Source organism: Orcinus orca, chromosome 8 (assembly GCF_937001465.1).
Source record: "Orcinus orca chromosome 8, mOrcOrc1.1, whole genome shotgun sequence".
In the NCBI taxonomy this organism is placed as follows: Eukaryota; Metazoa; Chordata; class Mammalia; order Artiodactyla; family Delphinidae; genus Orcinus; species Orcinus orca.
The window spans coordinates 82,449,519-82,471,540 of record NC_064566.1 but is presented as its reverse complement, the minus strand read 5'-3'; the positions used below and the strand labels follow the sequence as shown (position 1 = coordinate 82,471,540).

At 36.0% G+C, this 22,022-nt stretch overlaps 1 protein-coding gene across 11 annotated transcripts in view; it reads right to left on the bottom strand.

Annotated features, from left to right (window-relative positions):
* The window catches only part of GRIA4 (glutamate ionotropic receptor AMPA type subunit 4), a 517,460-nt gene that overhangs the window by 346,571 nt on the left and 148,867 nt on the right, over positions 1 to 22,022 (bottom strand). For 10 of the 11 annotated variants that reach the window (XR_007478959.1, XM_049714079.1, XM_004284005.3 and 7 more), the window contains one exon: positions 1,782 to 2,021. Coding sequence is in view for 10 of the 11 variants with exons in the window: in XM_049714079.1 (XP_049570036.1) it covers positions 1,782 to 2,021 (240 nt within the window). In the remaining variant the exon portion in view is untranslated. Of the gene's footprint in view, positions 1 to 1,781; positions 2,022 to 21,597; positions 21,768 to 22,022 lie in introns of all 11 variants that reach the window. The other variant, XM_033413423.2, reaches the window with a different exon arrangement.

Below are 22,022 nucleotides of genomic sequence, written 5' to 3'. Positions count from 1 at the left end.
CATATGGTTGGAATAATGCAGTATTGTATCCTTTTCAGAATGTCTTCTTTCACTTAGTTATATGCATTTAAGTTTCCTCCATGTCTTTTTATGTCTTGATAGCTCATTTCTTTTCAGTTCTGAATTGTCTAAATGTATCACTGTTTAATCATCCCTTCACCTACTGAAGGACATCTTGGTTGCTTCTAAGTTTTGACTATTATGAATAAAGCTGTTATAAACATCTGTGTGAAGGTTTCTGTGTGGTTTGGGTGAAAACACCAAGGAGCATGATTGCTGGATCATATAGTAAGAGAAAATCTAGTTTTGTAAGAAACTGCCAAATTGTCTTACAAAGTGGCTGTACCATTTTACATTCCCCCCAACAATGAATGAAAGTTCCTGTTACTCCACTTCCTAACCACCATTTGATGTTGTCAGTGATCTAAATTTTTTCCATTCTAATAGACATGTAGTAGTATCTCATTGTTGTTTTAATTTGCATTATGATTCAATTCTCAGTGTCCCCTAGCTTAAGAATATTTCCAAAAGTTAAAAGTGAGGAGAGTGATAATCTCTCTAATCTGTAATACATTCTCTAGGATGCTTTGGATTGTTAGCTATTGGAAAGTGATACCATGAGATATAGATAGGCTCCCAAATTTCAAAATGAGAATTAGAGTATGCTACAACCATGAAGAAAATACACTGATGATATTAAATTTTCTGAGCTTGTTTCCAAATGGAAAATTTACCAAGAATGCCAATATAAACAAAGGACTATCATTGGTGTGAAATCTTATATGACTTACATTTCCATCTAATTAAATATGTAAATATAAATGAGAAATATGAATTCATTTAATAAGTTTTTGTCTCAATATAGGATTCTGAATATTTGGATTTTGAAGATAATTATATCTTCAAATGATTTATTTTGTTTATTGTTTTTATATTTATTGTTTTACTCACTTCACAGGTAGAATTTTACTAAGCATGTTCTTGAAATGTTGCCTGTTTGAACTTTTACTATAACTTCTTGTCTCCTCCTAAATCTTACACTTTAAGGAAAAAGAACTGAAAACAAAACCCCACAGGTGATTCCCTGATGTTTATTTTGAAACATAATATGTTGCTATATTCTGGTCACTAAATAAAAAGCAGAACTGAACAAAAATTGGAATTCCTTAAGTTATGTCTCCAACCGAAAGTCAAAGTATATCAACATTGTACAGAACTGTATGGATTGCCAATAATTTAGTGTTAGTTTTCCACCTTGTTTCTCCAACACATGGATCATACCACTTATTAATCTTTAAAGACTGATAGGTAAAGATAAAGTGAAAGGTTACCAGCAAGCAGAAGCCTTACCACCAAATCTTTATTCTCATTATCATGACCCTTCAATTACTCATTTAACATTTTATATTTCAAACTCAATGCTATGCCTCAACCTGATACTATTTAAAAATCTTCCAAATCATGAAATAATTTGCATTTGAGGTAAAGGACATACATATTTTATGACTGCACCTGAAATATCATCATGGAAATTTAAAAAAATTATCTATTTTAATTTCAACTAAAGAGCATGGTTTGCTCAAGTAACCTTGTGAATTTAAAGTTCATTTAATTAAAAATTTTTCCCCAGAGTCAAGATAAAAACACTGAGAATACACATTGACCATTTTCTGATTTTAGCCACATTAGGGATCAAAATATTTTGCTCACACAAGTGATAAAAAGTCATTTCAGATCGCAAATTAGAGTTTTACTTATGTAGATGTGGAATTGCGACTTACCCCTGTCTGTGTCATACAGGAAGACAAAACAGTTCCATTCATAGTGATCCAGCAGACTCAAGAGTGCTCCTCGTAAGGAAGGCCTTAGCTGCAGCACAAACTGGCTCTCCCCCTCAGTAGGGAAACTTGGTGTGATGAGGGAGATGTGTAAGGCGCTGCAGAATGAGGTCAAGGTATGTACTGACCTCTTATCATAGAGTCCAAAAATGGCAAATACTCCTCTAGAATACTGGGAACAGACTGAAACAAAAACAAACAAAAAAACCCATAAACTATTAGCACACTCTAAAACTGTTGACTCCACATCTATAGTTTATGAAACAAACAAAATCTCTGAGTCATTGATATGTCAGGAATATAATATAAGGAAACAGTAAAAGTGAAGTGTGCAATTATTTGTATAATCAATTAGTGAAATGTTAAGCTTGTCCTCAAAGCCCTGCAGTAAATGAGATAACAAGGGGTTTTCTCAAGAAACCAATTTGAATTAAGAAAAATTTGACTAAAATGAAGTAATATATAACATTCCACGATAATGTGACAAATCCTATGCTAGAGACTTTTAAGTGTGACCATAAGAAGCCTAGGGTGTTGGGTAATCTAGAGGTATTTATCTTAGGAGTAGTTCCTTGTGAAACAAAGAAATTAGATTTTTCTTTGTTAAAGCAGTTATAGTTTCTTGAAAAAAATTAACTGTCCTGATAACATTTATATCTATATTCTATATCTGGGTTTTAGGAAATTATGAAGCATAATCAAATAAGATAAATTAATAAAATCTGGAGGTATTTCATTTATTCTTTTTTATTGTGCCTCTTGAAACTGGAGAGAGAGCCTAAGAAATTTAATTAAATAAGAAGAGGGTAACAATTAACAGAAAATAAATTGCTACTGGTTTTCTTTAGATGATGTGCTGTAAGAGATACACACATGTTCTGGAAAAACTAAAGTCCAATTAAGGGACCAGAGTTTACATTCATAAAAAAAGACTAAGAATTGACATTAAGATATAGGGGGAGCTTACCCGGCTCTTTGGTGGGGATAATGGCAGACACTGGGAGGGCTCACGACAAGTAGTACTTCCCAGAACTTCTGCTGCCAGTGTCCTTGTCCCTGCAGTGAGCCACAGTCACCTCCCATCTGCAGGAGACCCTCGAGCACTAGCAGCCAAGTGGCTGACAGAGTCTTGGTGCTCCGGCCGGGTGTCAGGCCTGAGCCCCTTAGGTGGGAAAGCCAAGTTCAAAACATTGGCTCACCAGAGACCTCCAGGCCCCACATAATATCAAATGGTGAAAACACTCCCAGAGATCTCCATATCAACACTAAGACCCAGCTCCACTCAACGACCAACAAGCTACATGGCTACACAACTCATGCCAAACAACTAGCAAGACAGGAACACAACCCCACCCATTAGCAGAGAGGCTGCCTAAAATCATAATAAATTCACAGACACCCCAAAGCACAGCACCAGACATGGTCCTGCCCACCAGAAGACAAGATCCAGCCTCATCCACCAGAACACAGGCATCATCCTCTCTACCAGGAGTCTACACAACCCACTGAACCAACCTTAGCCACTGGGGGCAGACACCAAAAACAATGAGAACTACGAACCTGAAGCCTGTGAAAAGGAGACCCCAAATGCAGTAAGTTAAGCAGAATGAGAAGGCAGAGAAATACACAGCAGATGAAGGAGCAAGGTAAAAAACCACCAGACCAAACAAATGAGGAGGAAATAGGCAGCCTACCTGAAAAAGAATTCAGAATAATGATAGTAAAGATGATCCAAAATCTTGGATATAGAAGGAAGAAAATACAAGAAATGTTTAACAGGGACCTAGAAGAACTAAAGAGCAAACAAAAAATGATGAACAACACAATAGATGAAAGTAAAAGTACTCTAGAAAGAATTAATAGCAGAATAACTGAGGCAGAAGAATGGATAAGTGACCTGTAAGATAAAATAGTGGAAATAACTACAACAGAGCAGAATAAAGAAAAAAGAAGGAAAAGACTTGAGAACAGTCTCAGAGACCTTTGGGACAACATTTAATGCATCAATCTTCGAATTATAGGGGTCCCAGAAGAAGAATTGAAAAAGAAAGGGACTGAGAAAATAGTTGAAGAGATTATAGTTGAAAACATCCCTAATATGGGAAAGGAAATAGTCAATCAAGTCCAGGAAGCACAGAGAGTCCCATACAGGATAAATTCATGGAGAAACATGGCAAGACACATATTAAACTATCAAAAATTAAATTGAAAGAAAAAAATATTAAAAGCAGCAAGGGAAAAGCAACAAATAACATACGAGGGAATCCCTATATGGTTAACAGCTGAATTCTCAGAAGAAATTCTGCAAGCCAGAAGGGTGTGGCAGGACATATTTAAAGTGATGAAAGGGAAAAACCTACAATTAAGATTACTCTACCAAGTAAGGATCTGATTCAGGTTCGATGGAGAAATTAAAACTTTATAGAAAAGCAAAAGTTAAGAGAATTCAGCACCACCAAACCAGCTTTACAGCAAACAGTAAAGGAACTTCTCTAGGCAGGAAACACAAGAGAAGGAGTGGACCTGCAATAACAAACCCAAAACAATTAAGAAAATGGTAATAGGAACATACATATTGATCATTACCTTAAATGTAAATAGATTAAACGCTCCAATCAAAAGACATAGACTGGCTGAATGGATACAAAAACAAGACCTGTATGTATGCTGTCTACAAGAGACCCATTTCATACCTAGGGAAACATACAGACTGAAAGTAAGGGGATGGAAAAAGATATTTCATGCAAAAGGAAATCAAAAGAAAGCTGGAGTAGCAATTCTCATATCAGACAAAATAGACTTTAATATAAAGAATGTTATAAGAGACAAAGAAGGACACTACATAATGATCAGGGGATGAAACCAAGAAGAAGATATAACAATTGTAAATATTAATGCACTCAACATAGGAGCACCTCAATATATAAGGCAAATTCTAACAGCAATAAAAGGGGAAATTGACAGTAACAGAGTCATAGTAGGGGAATTAACACCCTACTTTCAACAATGGACAGATCATCCAAAATGAAAATAAATAAGGAAACACAAGCTTTAAATGATACATTAAACAAGATGGACTTAACTGGTATTTATAGGACATTCCAACCAAAAACAACAGAATACACTTTCTTCTCAAGTGATCATGGAACATTCTCCAGGATAGATCATATCTTGGTTCACAAATCAAGCCTTGGTAAATTTAAGAAAACTGAAACCATATCAAATATCTTTTCAGACCACCACACTATGAGGCTAGATATTAATTATAGGAAAATATCTGTAAGAAGTACAAGCACATGGAGGCTAAATAATACACTACTAAAAAATCAAGAAATCACCGAAGAAATCAAAGAGGAAATAAAAAAAATACCTGGAAACAAATGACAATGAAAACACTATGACCCAAAACTTATGGGATGCAGCAAAAGCAGTTTTAAGAGAGAAGTTTATAGCAATACAATCCTAACTCAGGAAACGAAAACATCTCAAATGAACAACCTAATCTTACATCAAAGCAATTAGAGAAAGAAGAACAAAAAACCCCCAAAGTTAACAGAAGGAAAGAAATCATAAAGAACTGATCAGAAATAAATGAAAAAGATATGAAGGAAACAATAGCAAAGATCAATAAAACTAAAAGCTGGTTCTTTGAGAAGATAAACAAAATTGATAAACCATTAACCAGACTCATCAAGAAAAAAGGGAAAAACTCAAATCAATAGAATTAGAAATGAAAAAGGAGAAGTAGCAACTGACACTGCAGGAATACATAGTATCATGAGAGATTACTACAAGCAAAGATAGGCCCAAAAATGGACAACCTGGAAGAAGTGGACAAATTATTAGAAAAGCACAACCTTCCGAGACTGAACCAGGAAGAAAGAGAAAATATGAACAGACCAATCAGAAGCACTGAAATTGAAACTGTGATTATGAATCTTCCAACAAATAAAAGCCCAGAAACAGATGGCTTCAGAGGTGAATTCTATGAAACATTTAGAGAAGAGTTAACACCTATCCTTCTCAAACTGTTCCAAAATACAGCAGAGGGAGGAACACATCCAAGCTCATTCTAGGAGGCCACCAGCACCCTGATACCAAAACCAGACAAAGATAACACAAAAAGAGAAAACTATAGGCCAATATCACTGATGAATATAGATGCAAAAATCCTCAACAAAATACTAGCAAACCAAATCCAACAGCACATGAAAAGGATCATACACCATGATGAAGTGGGATTTATCCCAGGAATGCAAGGATTCTTCAGTATACACAAGTCAATCAAAGTGATATACCATATTAACATATTGAAGGATAAAAACCATATGATAATCTCAGTAGATGCAGAAAAAGCATTTGACAAAATTCAACACCCATTTATGAAAGAAACTCTCCGAAAAGTAGGTATAGAGGGAACTTAACTCAACATAATAAAGGACATATATGACAAACCCACAGCCAACATCATCCTCAATGGTGAAAAAGTGAAGCTATTTCCACTAACATCAGAAACAAGACAAGGTTGCCCACTCTCATCACTATTATTCAACATAGTTTTGGAAGCTTTAGTCACAACAATCAGAGAAGAAAAAGAAATAAAAGGAATCCAAATATGAAGGGAAGAAATAAAACTGTCATTGTTTGCAGATGACCTGGTACTATACATAGAGAATCCTAAAGATGCTACTGGAAAACTACTAGAGCTAATCAATGAATTTGGTAATGTAGCAGGATACAAAATTAATGCACAGAAATATCTGGCATTCCTATACACTAATGATGAAAAATGTGAAATAGAAATTAAGGAGACACTCCCATTTACCACTGCAACAAAAAGAATAAAATACCTAAGAATAAACCTACTTAAGGAGACAAAAGACCTGTATGAAGAAAACTATAAGACACTGATGACAGAAACTAAAGATCATACAAACAGATGAAGAGATATACCATGTTCTTGGATTGGAAGAAGGAACATTGTGAAAATGACTACATTACCCAAAATAATCTACTGATTCAATTCAATCCCTATCGAAGCACCACTGACATTTTTCACAGAACTAGAACAAAAATTTCACAATTTATATGGAAACATAGAAGACCCTGAATAGCCAAAGAAATCTTGAGAAAGAAAAACGGAACTGGAGGCATCAGGTTCCCTGACTTCAAAATATACTACAAAGCTACAGTAATCAAGACAGTATGCTACTGGCACAAAAACAGAAATATAGATCAATGGAACAGGATAGGAAGCCCAGAGATCAACCCGCACACATATAGTCACCTTATCTTTGATAAAGGGGGCAAGAATAAACAATGGAGAAAAGACAGCCTCTTCAATAAGCGGTGTTGGGAAAACTGGACAGCTACATGTAAAATAATGAAATTAGAACACTCCCTAACAACATACACAAAAATAAACTTAAAATGAATTAAAGATCTAATTGTAAGGCCAGACACAATAAAACTCTTAGAGGAAAACATAGGCAGAACACTCTGTGACATAACTTACAGCAAGATCCTTTTTGACCCACCTCCTACATAAATGGAAATAAAAATAAACAAATGGTACCTAATGAAACTTAAAAGCTTCTGCACAGTGAAGGAAAATATAAACAAGATGAAAAGAAAACCCTCATAATGGGAGAAAATATTTGCAAATGAAGCAACTGACAAAGGATTAATCTCCAAAATATGCAACCAGCTCATGCAGCTCAATATCAAAAAAACAAACAATCCAATCCAAAAATGGGCAGAAGACCTAAATAAACATTTTTCCAAAGAAGATATACAGGTTGCCAACAAACACATGAAAGGATGCTCAACATCACTAATCATTAGAGAAATGCAAATCAAAACTACAATGAGGTATCACCTCACACCAGACAGAATGGCCATCATCAAAAAATCTACAAACAATAAATGCTGGAGAGGGTGTGGAGAAAAGGGAAACCTCTTGCACTGTTGGTGGGAATGTAAATTGATACAGCCACTATGGAGAACAGTATGGAGGTTCCTTAAAATACTAAAAGTAGAACTACCATATGACCCAACAATCCCACTACTGGGCATATACCCTGAGAAAACCATAATTCATAAAGAGTCATGTACCACAATGTTCTTTGAGGCACTATTTATGATAGCCAGGAGAGAGAAGCAACATAAGTGTCCATTGACTGATGAGTGGATAAAGAAGATGTGGCACATATATACAATGGAATATTACTCAACCATAGAAAGAAATGAAATTGAGTTTTTTGTAGTGAGGTGGATGGACCTAGAGAGTGTTATATAGAGTGAAGTAAGTCAGAAAGAGAAAAACAAATACCGTATGCTAACACATATGTATGGAATCTAAAAAAAAAAAAAAAAGTTTCTGAAGAACTTAGCGGCAGGACAGGAATAAAGATGTAGACATAGAGAAGGACTTGAGCACATGTGGAGGGGGAAGGGTAAGCTGGGACGAAGTGAGAGAGTGGCATGGACATATATGCACTCTCCAAAGTAAAATAGATAGCTAGTGGGAAACAGCCGCATAACACAGGGAGATCAGTTTGGTGCTTTGTGACCACCTAGAGCGGGGGGATAGGGACGGTGGGAGGGAGACGCAAGAGGGAGGAGATATGGGGATATATGTATATGTATAGCTGATTCACTTTGTTATACAGCAGAAACTAACACACCATTGTAAAACAATTATACTTCAATAAAGATGTTAAAAAAAAAAGATATAGGGGAAAGACTGCAAACTTTGCAAGTAAGTTCAAATTGTTGTGATTTTGCTTATTAGCCAGGTAACCTTGGCTAAATTCCTTAAAATTGCTTGTCTCAACTCTGAATATATAATATGCCAAGGATTATATGAGATAATGTATCTAAAACTGCTATCCTATGAGGCTATACGAGGCAATTAGTAAGTGATAGATTTTATAAACACAAATTTTCTACATGCATGTATAAAGTTTAGTATTTTTATTATTTAATAAGAGAGTAAAATGATTAGAGGGTAAAATACCACAATTGATCCACAACCAACTATTAAGATTCTTATAACAAATACCAGTTATTTTCATGAATATTTAATAAAGAAATACTATCAAGAAAGTACATCCAATTCTAATTCTATGCTCACCAGAAACTGGAATTTTATTACCTGAGTAGATTGACCAAACTGGAAAGCTTGTTCTGACAGTGTGACTGGCTATAATTTTCCTGCAACTTATGAGAAACATCATAATTTAACATATGAATATCTTAGGCTTAAACTCAATTCAGTTCTATGATTTAAGGGACCGAATAAATCAAGTTGCTGAATTGGACCTTAACCTCATGAATGTTCCACCAAAGTTTGGAGATATTTATGTAAGTGCTATACATTTGGCATATAACCTGGAGTTACTCGGTGCTTTTCTTATTTCATATTTTCTTGTTCCTTTGATTTTCATGCAAGTTGAGGACCCACTTTCCATCTTTATGTAGTAGATAATCTAGTTCAATTAATTTTTATTTTACTTTACTGAAAAAAATTTTAAAGAGCTTTAGAACTCAAATCTAAGATACTGGCTTTCAGTTTGGCGCTGAAAAATATTGTACTTCATATAAATTCATAAAATTCATAAAATTTTATATAAAAAATATATTTTATTTATATCTTTTCTTCATTCATTCATCCATCAGTGAACACTTAGGTTGTTTCCATGCATTGGCTACTGTATATTAATATATAATAATGATGTATAATGATGCTGAAATGTACATGGGTATACAGATATCTCTTTGAGGTGGTGATTTCACTTCCTTTGGATATATACCCAAAGTGTCATTGCTGGATCATATGGTAGTCCCGTTTTTTAATTTTTTTGAGGAACCTCTATACTGTTTTTCATAGTGGCTATACCAATTTATATCCCTCTCTCCCCACAGTTTGTGAAGGTTCCCTTTTCTCCACATCCTTGCACACTTGTTATCACTTGTCTTTTTGATAATAGCCATTCTAACAGGTGTGAAGTGATATCTCATTGTCCTTTTGATTTGCGTTTCCCAGATTGATTGATTTCTCTGATGTTGAGCATCTTTTCATGTATCTGTTGGTCTTCTTTGAAGAAATGTCATTCAGGTCTTTTACTCCTTTTTAAATCAGATTGTTATTATTGTTATTAAATTGTATGAGTCCCTTATATATTTTGAATATTAACTCCTTATCAGGTATATTATTTACAAATATTTTCTCCCATTATGTAGGCTGTCTTTTCATATTGTTGATTGTTTCTTTTGTTGTCCAGAAACTTTTTAGTTTGATGTTTATTTTTGCATTCATTGCCTGTGCTTTTTGTGCCATATCTAAAAATATCAATGCTATGACCAGTTTAAGTCTTTTATCCATTTTGAATTAATTTTTGTGAGTGGCATAAGATTGGGGTCCAATTTCATTCTTTTGCATGTGAGTATTAAGTTTTTCCAAAACCATTTATTGAGACTATTTTTCTTCATTGAGTATTCCTGGCTCCTTTGACAAATATTAGTTGACTCTAAGTATATGGGTTTATTTCTGGGCTCTTGATTCTGTTCCATTGTTGTATGTATTTGTTTTTATGCCAGTATCATACTGTTTTAATTACAATACTTTGTAATGTAGTTTGAAATCAGGAAGTGTGGTTTCTCCAGCTTTGGTTTTCTTTCTCAAGATTGTTTTGGTTTGGGGGTCTTTTGTGGTTCCATACAAATTTTTAGGATTATTTGTCTTAGTTCTGTGAAAAATATCATGGGTATTTTTCTAGGGATTGCATTAAATCTGTAGATTTCCTTGGTGGAGGGACATTTTAACAATACTAATTCTTCCAATCCCTAAGCACGGTATATTTTTCCATTTATTTCTTTCATCAATATCTTACAGTTTTTGGTGTACAGGTCTTTCACTTTCTCAGTTAAGTTTATTATTAAGCATTTTATTGTTTCTTAAGCTATTGTAAATTTTTAAAAATTTATTTTTCAGAGAGTTTATTGTTAGTATATGGAAACTCAACCGATTTTGGTATGGTGATTTTATATCCTGAAACTTTACTGATTCATTTATTAGTTCTAATAGTTTTTTGGTGGAGTCTTTAGGATTTTCTATATATGAAAGCATATAATCTGAAAACAGAGACATTTTTTACTTTTCCCTTTCTGATTTGGGTGCCTGTTACTACTTCTTCTTGCCAATTGCTCTAGGTAGGACTTCCAATACTTGGTTCAATAGGAGTGGTGAAAGTGGGCACCTTTATTTTGTTCCTGATCTTTCAACTTTTCACCATTAAGTATGATGTTAGCTATGGGCTTATCATATATGACTTTTATTTTGTTAAGGTACTCTTTCTATGCTTTCTTTGTTAAGAGTTTTTATTATGAAAGGATGTTGAATTCTGTCAAATATTTTTTCTGCATCTATTGAAATAATCATGATTTTTATCTTTCATTCTATTAATATGGTTTATAATATTTATTGATTTGCAGATGTTGAACTATCCTTTCATCCCTGAAATAAATCCTATTGGATCCTGGTGTATAAACCTTTTAATATGTAGTTGCATTCAGTTTGCTAGTATTTTGTTGAGAATTTTTGCATCTATATTTTTCTGGGATATTGACCTGTAGTTTTCTTTTCTTTCATGTCCTTATCTAGCTTTGGTGTCAGGTAATGCTAGCCTTGTAAAATGAATTTGAGAGTGTTCTTTTCTCTTCAATTTTTGGGAAGAGTTTGAGAAGGATTGGTATTAATGCTTCTTTAAATATTCACCCATGAAGCCACGGGTTCTGGGCTTTTCTTTGTTGGGAAGTTTTTGATTACTGATTAAATATCTTTACTTATTATCAATCTGTTCAGATTTTATATTTCTTCATGATTCTGTCTTGGTAGATTGTATGTTTCTAGGAATTTATCCATTTCTTAATACCATCTTAAGAATTGTTTCCTGGCTGTTTTGTAATTCCTTTGCTCCTTTCTTCATCTCTTGCTGTCTTTGTGAATTAATCATTTTCCATAGTGATTTTGATTCCCTTCTCTTTATGATTTGTGTAACAACTGTGGGTTTTTACTTTATGGTTACAATAAGGCTTACATAAAACATCTTATAGATATAACAGTCTATTTTAAGCTAATGCCAGCTTAACTTCAATAGCATACAAAGCTCTACCCTTTTACTCCTCCCCATTTTATGTTTTAGATGTCACAATTTCCATCTTTTTATATAATATATCCATTATGGTTATTTTTAATACTTTTGTCCTTTAATTTTTTTTTTTTTTTTTTTTTGTCGTACGCGGGCCTCTCACTGTTGTGGCCTCTCCCATTGTGGAGCACAGGGTCCAGATGCACAGGCTCAGCGGCCATGGCTCACGGGCCTAGCTGCTCCGAGGCATGTGGGATCTTCCCATACGGGGGCACGAACCCATGTCCCCTGCATCGGTAGGCGGACTCTCAACCACTGCACCACCAGGGAAGCCCTGTCCTTTAATTTTTGTACTAGAATTGTGATTAACATACCATCATATTACAGCATTGGAGTTTTCTGAATTTGCCTATATAGTTACTTTTAGCAGTGTGCCTTATAGTTTCATACATTTTCATGTTATTAATTAGAATGCTTTCATTTTAGCTTGAAGAATCCTTTTCAGTATTTCTTGTGAGGCAGATCTAGTGGTGATGAACTCCCTCAGCTTTTGTTTGTCTGGGAAAGCCTTTACTTCTCCTTAATTTCTGATGGACAACTTTGCCAGATAAAGTATTCTTGGTTGAATTTTTTTTTTCTTTCAGCACATTGAATATATCTTCCCACTCTCGCCTGGCCTATAATATTTCTGATGAGAAATTCACTGATAGCCTTAGAGGATCTTTTATGAGTGGCAAACTTCTTAATTCTTGCTACTTTTATTATAATGTGTTTGGATAAGAACTCTTTGACTTTAATATGGTGACCTGTGAGCCCCATAATCTCAAATATACAAATCTTGCCCCTGATCTGGGAAATTTTCAGCCATTATTTTTTTAAGCAAACTTTCTGTCCCTATCTTCTTCTCTTCTCCTTCTATAACTCCCATAATTCATAGATTGTTTATCTTAATGGTGTCTCATAAGTCCTGTAGGTTTTCTTCATTTTTTTTTCTTTTTTTTTTTTGTTTTTTAATGTTACTCTAACTTAGATATTTTCAAATTGGGTGCCTTCACACTCATTGATTCTTTCTCTTGTTTGGTTGAGTCTGATGTTGAAGCTTTCTATTGAATCCTTCAGCCAGTCATTATATTTTTGAGCTCCAAGATTCCTGTTTGGTTATTTTTATATTTTCTATCTCTTTGTTGAACTTCTCATTTTTTTGTATTGTTTCCTTGATTTCTTTAAATTGCTTACCTGTGTTCTCTTGTGGCTCTCTGAGAACCTTTAGAACAATTATTTTGCATTTTTTGTCAGGCAATTCATGGATCATCATTTCCTTAGGGTCAATTACTGGATATTTACTGTGTTCCTTTGGTGGTGTCATGTTTTTCTGATTCTTTGTGATCCCTGTAACCTTGGGTAGGTGTCTGCACATTTTAAGAAAACATCTCCTTTTCCAGACTTTATGGGCTGACTTCTTTATCTGTGAGTTGGGGAATGCTGGAACATTTTGTGACTCCAGCCTAGTCTAATACTACAGAGTGCCAAGTGCAGGGGTGTGTGTGAGTGCTCCAGGTCTTGGGGGGGCATTGTGTCTCATCAGCTCAGGCAGCTGGGGTCTGTGACATTGAAAACTGCATGGTCCTTGGCAAGAGTTATGGGGGTTTCACATTGGCTACTAAGGCTGATGGTGGGGTTCTCAAGAGCACCTCCAGGTCCAGCAGCTAGGGACTGGGGAAGGTGGCAGTGGTGGCCAGAACCAGTGGTGTGCATACACTTGGCTGACTGCATACACACACACAGTGGTGAGAGCTGGGACCAAGAGGAGTCAGAGCCAATTGCAGGAGCACGAGCAGCTTCTGGAGCCCTGGTTATTGGCATGTAGTCATGGAACAGCATGGCCTAGCTGCAAATGCATGTATGGTGGTGGGGGCTGGTGATAGGAATCAGGGCAGGCATCGTGCAGGTTCTTGACTACTAGGACAAGCTGCAGGCAACCAACCGCAGGGCAGGCCAGTGAAAAAGGTCAGGGCCAGATCCAGGCCGACAACAGGTGTGGGGACCTTGTTTGTTGGTGGGCACTGATGTGGCTACAGGGGCTAATAATGGGTGTGCACACAGCAGTGGGAGTTGGCTGCAGGGGTCTAGGCTGGCATCTTGCATGCACATAGCTGCAGAGGCTGGGACTGGCTGCTAGTACTGATCTTGGGTTCTGGCAGGAGGAGGAAGGAAGAGAACAGGAAGGGATTCAGGCAACTGGCATCTGTGAATGTGGAAATCTGTAGGACAAAAATTTCAGCCATGAAATAGGCAGGGGATCTGTGATGGTTGTTTTGATTGTTGGTTTCTTCAGCAGAGAAATCTGCCTGTGTCCTTTGTGGGTCAATCTGCTGGGGTCCAGTAATAAAAGCTGTGCTAGTCTGCAATATCTTTAAAGGTTCTGAGATTCTTAGTAGTGAAGCCTACTGGGATCCTCTGACAAGCAGGCTACTGGGAACCAAGGTCATTCCTGCACATGGCTGTTATTGGTAGCCCCTTCCCTTCTTCCTTGTTCCTAGATGTCTCTAGATGTCTCAGCTTTGCTGGTCTCTGGATGGGGTGAAACCACAGTGGGTACTTTGTGCAGTTCCCTAAAAGACTGGGGAAGCTTGTCACTCACCCTCTTCTCCTTTTCTGGGCCAAGAGAAATCTCTTGGGTTGGGAGTTCCCTTTTGGCACTAAACAGTGCCAGTCTTGGGGAAGGGATGATGCAGGCAAAATGAAACTTTTCTTCCTATCGTTTCTGTGTGGTTGTTCTCAGATTTTTGCTCTATTGTGTTGCTGAAGCTTCGTAAGTGGACTCCTGAGCTCTGAGCTATTTTCATTTGTGGATAGCTTCCTAACTGTTGTTCTTTGTGGGAAAACAGAAGCCTGGGTCTCCTACACTGCCATCTTGGTCATAAAATTCTAAATTTATTAAATATCTCCACATTCCATCTGAATAACACAAGGACATTTAAGCATTTTAACCTAGAAATTGTGCTCCTGTCATACATGTTATTATTATTCAATATTGTAGTTCCACATGTGTTTAAATATTTTAAACATATCATAGCCTCTATCCAATGTTACTATTAACTGAAACCCTTGGTAATTTAACACTTCTTTGTGTGGATTATAGTTCTTACTCCAGGTGAATTGTCAACATGTTAGTTTCATAGCTTTGAACTGTGAGCTCATTTTAGCAAAGTCTGTCTGTGAGAATTTAGAGAAACCTGCTTGGATAAACATTTCTCAAAAGTGATTTTGCATTTGCCAAGCATCCCAGTGTATTTGTATATGTGGTGGTGGTGGTGGTGGCAGTGCTGGTGTGTGTGTGCATACATACCTGTAAATCTCAGGTTATGGTCTCTTGGAAAATGCAGAGTGCATAAATTTGTACAGGAAACTTACATGAGAGCAGACCATGTGTAAAAATTCTCATGAGAGACCATCATTATGATTATTTTTGTATACAGAGCTCCTGGCAAGCCACTAAAATTACACTCTCTCACTAAAGCTATAGCCTGGTTTGTATGGTAGTCTTAGCTCCAACTTCATGCTACTTGTTGGTCCAATGTCTTTAAGATTATGTTCTCATTCAGACATTTAGTTCAAATCTCCTCAAGGGAAAGCCACAGTGTCCACTCTTGGTTTTAAATTATTATTGTTTTCAGTTCCCCAGTTCTGTCCTTTGGATATATACATTTTTATTTTCTTGTAAACTCAACATACATTTAAAAAATTTTTTTTTTTTTTTTTTTTTTTTTTTTTTGCGGTATGCAGGCCTCTCACTGCTGTGGCCTCTCCCGTTGCGGAGCACAGGCTCCGGACGCGCAGGCTTAGCGGCCATGGCTCACGGGCCTAGCTGCTCCGTGGCATGTGGGATCTTCCCGGACCGGGGCACGAATCCATGTCCCCTGCATCGGCAGGAGAACTCTCAACCACTGTGCCACCAGGGAAACCCTATAACTGTTTTTAAAAAGTATGTTTATGTTATAGAATCAGTAATAATTCTGTAACTGAAAGTCTTTGCTGCATGTGTTACTGTATATGCAGATGTTGTGATCTAAGGTAGAAATTTCATCCAAACTTATGTTTGGCATAGCCTCTAAAATATTTTGCTGTTTCTATGAATTATCAATCCTAATTATGCAGAAATTTCCTTTTCTTGTAAACCTTCCCTGATTCCCTTAGGCTGAATTAGAGGCCCCTTCTCTTTTCTGCCCTCATACTCTGTGCATTTCTTAAAACACTGACCTTCCTTAGCTGTATTTGATATAGTTATTTTTGATATTGTCCATCCCTAGCAATAGCCATGAGATTCCTGGGAGTCTTATTCACCTTACATACCCCAATTGATATTGTGTTGACTGGACAAGTGAATAAATAAAGTACAATAATATTTTAAGGAAGAGTATCATTTTATATAATCTGATATATTATTCTCTCAGAAACTTTATTACTTCCTCTCTATTATTACATTGTAATAAAATTACTTGTTTCTCTCTTATCTACTAGGTTTGTATATACAATTAAGATTAGACATTACATGTTGTACACATATTGCATAAATGTTTATAAACATATTACAGAAATAATTGTTGGGTAATATTAATAAAAATTACATCTATTAATATTGGAGAAAGGGAATGTATTAATTTTATTTACCAGAAATGGAATGTGTTGAGTCAGTAAGTTCAGGGGAAGAGGAATAATCAAGCAAACATTGAGGAGAAGGAGGCAAGCTAAAACAGAGGAGGCTACAGGATATTTCCATTCCGATGATCACAGCAGTGAGGTAACTTAAGAATGTGTTGGAACAAGGCTATGTGGGACAAGAGTCTCAGGATAAATTGAACTACACAGGTCTCATTGCTAGCAGTCATGGTCATAAGCTTCCTCCTTATATTGATGATATTTTACCAATGCAAATAATGTTAAAAATGGCAACTAGAACAACAAATGAAGTAGTAATTACATTTTGCAGATAGAACTAGGGAAGAATTTGTGAGCCAGATATAGGTGAGGTGAGGATTGTAAAATAAAAGGCATTGTTATGCTGGGGATATTGGCTTGGTACTGCAAATCTGTTGTTTCTCCCTTCTCATGGATTAGTCAGTGTAAACATAATAGGTGTTTTGTGCTTATATGTTACTTCACCTGTTTTACCTGATGGTCATTATTACACTGGTGGACACCCAAGAATTAAACACATTCTCCCACTCTGATGGCTTTGGCAAATTGGCTGATGCTGTTAGCATTTGTGAAAATCTATTGCCTTGAATAATTTCCCCAACCTTTTCTGCTACAAGAAGGGTTAGAATGTGTCGGCAGAAGATTAAAAAAATAAAGGTAACAACTTATTCCTTTAGATAGATCTTTACATTTTACAAAGAACATTCACATATATTACCTCATTCATCATTATTGATATTCTATTATTGTTACTCTTATCTTTGCATTGTGCAAATACATACTATAGAGATCCTGTACCATTAAAGCCCAACCAGACAAGAGCTGAGGCCTCTCTGGGTGTTGAGGGGCGTTGGCAGCAGCAGAGATCACAATTATCACACTGTTGCTTATTGTGGGGGAGCCAGCTTGCTCTGCCTGGGCTGAGTGGGCAGGTTGTACTGGCTGACCCATGCTCCCTGACTGGGGTGGGCTGGTGGGTATGTCTGGAAACTTCAGTTTTCCAGGAGCCTCTTGAATTTGGGGTTCACAAAGGAGAAGCCAGAGAATGCTGTTTGGTCGATGGGGTTCTTGTCACTGTAGGAGAAACATGGCTTCTGATCCAGGAACACCTGGTTAAAGTTGCTATACATAACTTCTAGGAGTTAATTAGCAATACTAGTAATAGTGAGTTCCTAATAATACATTTCAGATTCATGATTCCAGTAACAATTGGATTAGATAGCAATAAAATGTTGTCTTCATTAATGATCTAATGATGAATTTATCTTCAAAGGAATATGACTTCTCAGAATATCAAGTAGTAATATATATATATATATTCGGGGGGTGTTCCTTGAGGGAGGACAGGAGAAATTTGAGCATGTTTATAGGTTGAGGAAACGGAGCCAGTAGAGAGGGAGATATAGAAAAGAAAGGGGGCAGTGATTAAGTAAGGCCCCAGAAAAATAGAATGTTTGGGGTCAGTGATGGGTATAAGGTTGGCCTTGAATGAGATGTGCAAGTGTGTGAAGGGTACCTCTTTCCATAGATTTCATAGATGAAAAGATTAGATAAGATGTATGTGGGCTGATAGTTTTCTAGTTGCACTGATATAAAAGGCAATGTTGTATCACTGAGGTTTGATAAAGGTGTTTGTAAGTGGCACACATTTCAAATGGTTGCAGAGGGTAGGAGAGGAAACTAAAACAAGAACATATAAAATGGCTTATAAATTCCATGATGCTAAAGAACCATGCCTATTTTATCCACAACTGTAACCAACACAACATATTAACACAATACCTGGCATTTAGTAAGTGCCCTATAAAACCTTATTGAATGAATGACAAAACAATATGCATGATTAAATGAATGCTGACAAAAGACAAGATCAGAAAATATGAGTTGGAAGTGACAGCAACTTAGAAATTCATGATTTTCTTCAGGCTCAACACAGGATGGTGATCAAAGGGAATAATAAAGAGGAGTTGGTGTTTAGGAGTTTATTACTGTCTCTTTTCTTGAAACACATTATTGTCTTGGCTTACTTAACAGCACACTTTCTTGGGTCTCCTCTTATCTGAACACTGATTCTCAGTTTCCTTGCTTGTATCTCCCTGTCTGACCTCCTTCCTTTCCTTTCTTCTTTCCTTCCTTCCTTCTTTCCTTCGCTTCTTCTTTCCTTCCCTTTTTCCTTCTTTCCTTTCCTTTCTTTTCCAGCTTTACTGAGATATAATTGACACTATGACTTATCTTGAAATAATGACATAACCCTTCTTCTATACTCTTTCTTTAGATAATCTCATCTATTTTTATCATTTCAAATATCATCCATGTACCAATATATCCCTGATAAATATCATCTGTTTTGTCATCTCTGATGAGCTTCTGACTCAAATATCAATGCTTGACATCTCCCTTTGATTGTCTATCCAGCACTGAAAATCCAGCTGGGACAAAACAGAAGAATTTCATTTTTTTCCAGAACGTGGTAACTGTTTTCCCCAATCCTAGTTAAAAGCATGACCATTTATCAAAATGTTCTGTATTTTTATCTTCTTTTTGTCCCCATATTGAAGTCGTGAGCAAATCTTGATGGTTTTACCTCCAATATGTCTAAAATAATATCTAAGTCCCTTCAGTTCTCTATATCCCCATTACGCTGCCATTATCTTGCCCAGTATGCTACAAAAGTCTATAAGTATACTAACTATACTTCCTACTTCCAGTTTTCTTCCTCCCCAATTACTCTACAGTCAGCAGAGAATGCAAGTAAGATTGCATCTCATTCCTACTTAAAATTTCAGTGGCTTTTCATCATATTTAGAATAATATTCATGTGGTCTTAAAAACTTCTAATGATCTTGCCTTCACTAGTCTCATTGACCATTGTCCCCTCTCTCAGTACACTCAGCCAAACACTCCCTTTTCATCCTATGGTAGGGCCTTTGCCTTAGCTGATCCCTCTTCCTGGCCTTCCTATGGCTGGAATTTTCCCTGTTCTTGTCTCAGCAAAGATTCCAACTCCTCAGAGAGGAGCTCCCTGACACCTCTATGAAATGAGGCTCCCACAGCTACAGTTACTCTCTATCACATGATCTTTTTAAATTTTTTGTATAGTCCTTACCACTATTTGAAATTATCTTATTTATTTGCTTGCTTATGCATCTCTTTTATCCAGCAGAATAAAGGATCTACAAGAGCAGATAATTTGACTTCCTTGTTCACTGATGTATTCTCAGGTTCTAAAACTGGCACATGGAAAGTGCTCAATTAATATTTGCTAAATGATTGAAATCATGGTCTCTAGTAAAAGAAATAAGGAAATAAGACAGACTAGGAGAGGGTGGAATGACTGGAAGCCACAAAAATCTACTTTCAGGTTGATGAGTTGACTTAAGTAGTTAAAAATTTTCATTTCTACTGTGAGGCTAGACAATTTACTTTCGATGTTTGTGTGTGTTCTCTCTTCCCTTTCAACTGTGTGCCAGTTTACTCTTAGTTTTTAATTAAATTTTAGTCTCTGAAAACTGCCAGCTATTATGACATAGAAATTTAATGATTCTATATAAGGAAACCGATTGTAGTCAAAATTATATATTAATTTTTTAACAATTTAAAATTCAGGTAATAGGACAATCCTCTCCTTCACAATTGAAAAAAACATACTTTTTTATTTCATATTTTTATCAGAGCGATGTTATAATTTCATTTTTATGCATTTAATTTTCACTACCTAGAAGATGATGAGGCTATGAGTTCACCCAGCAGCATAGATTCTGGAGCTGCTGGTGAAATTCTATTAATTCCTGGTCCTGCAACCTCTCCTGAACCTCATCCTGCACAGCTCCTGGTCCTAGACTTTCCTGACTACTGTTTTCCACCATGAGTTCATCTAATTTCTACCCGTTAATTTTTAGAATTCTGCCATTTATTTTTCTTCTAAAAGAAATATTATCACCCATCAGGATCTTTAAAATAATTTCCCTTAAAACACTAACAGTTTATATGAAATCTTTAAAAAGTCAGAAAGTATTCATTAAGCATCTTCCTCTTTCTCCAATTATTTGCTGTTAAAATGATAAGCTCCTCATAGTCAGATTTGAACAGGCTAAATCAGATGGTAGGTAGTGCATGCTGGACCCAGAATTCATTAATTTATGCCTTTAAGGCATTATTATAGGTTATTAATATATAAAAGCTAATTTTCTTAGATGTCTAAATGGTGGGTAGCTACAGTACATAAAGTTACTGAAGTTCTTCACCATAAATGACAAGTTGAAATGCAAATTACACAAAAAATATTTCACCTTAATTATATCACAATTAAGTTCTTTCACTTTCTCAGAAATGTCTTCTCTGAAGATGCTCTGCACAAGGCCATCAAAGATCACAATGAAATATAATCATGGGCTGCACTTGTACAGCCCTGTACATGCTCCCCTTCAGTTTTATGGTGTCTCAGCTAGAAAGAAGATTTAAATTCTAAATTAAACTAATTGAAAGCTTAGTAAAATCATACAGACTTGTTTGCACATTTCTTTCTGCAGTCAGGCCATTGTAATGGAAACACATGGCTCATTTTTCTTTCAAGGCCTATAAAGGAATAAGCGGAAGCCTATTTGCAATATTCAGCATGAGAAACAAGATTCCATTCAGTGTAAGGTGGCTTCCTTGGCAATAGTTTGGGTGGTGTGAAGATCATATCTTTCTTTTACGCTACTAATATATAACTGAAGGACTCCAACAAGTGAACCTTTAGAAGGAAAGAAGGTGAAAGGAGAGGAAGAAACCAATTCTAAAAAGCACCTAAATCATAGCAAGTATGTTTGGTTCTTTATTTGTCAACTTCCAATCATGAAGAAAGTGTAGACGGAAGGGCAACCAGTGATTTACTGTTTAGCATTCAAGGATCTGGAGTATATTTTTACCTTTAAGTGGCTCCTTAATGGAAAAATTTGATTCATCATCTGTATTTTATACCATATAACTCGGTTGCATAATTTCAGTAGATTCTTCTTATGCTGGAGAAACACTTTTTCAAGGATCTTAAATAATACGTTGAAAGCTTTTCTTCATCAGAGGAGACACAGCTGTCTTCCTGAAAAGCATTTAAATACATCATGGAAGTGGTGGATAACATCAATTAAAAATGGAATGGAATAATATTTGCCAGATATTTGAGTGGGTTTTAGAAATTGTTCTCATGAATATTATGCTTCCTGAATAACTGAAATGTCATCACTTATTTTGGATGCAGAATTTGTGACATTTGTTTAATGTCTGTTGGTACTACTAGACATAATTCTGTGGCAGCAAGGATCCTGGCACCTTTTTTCCTCCAGCAGCCAGCATA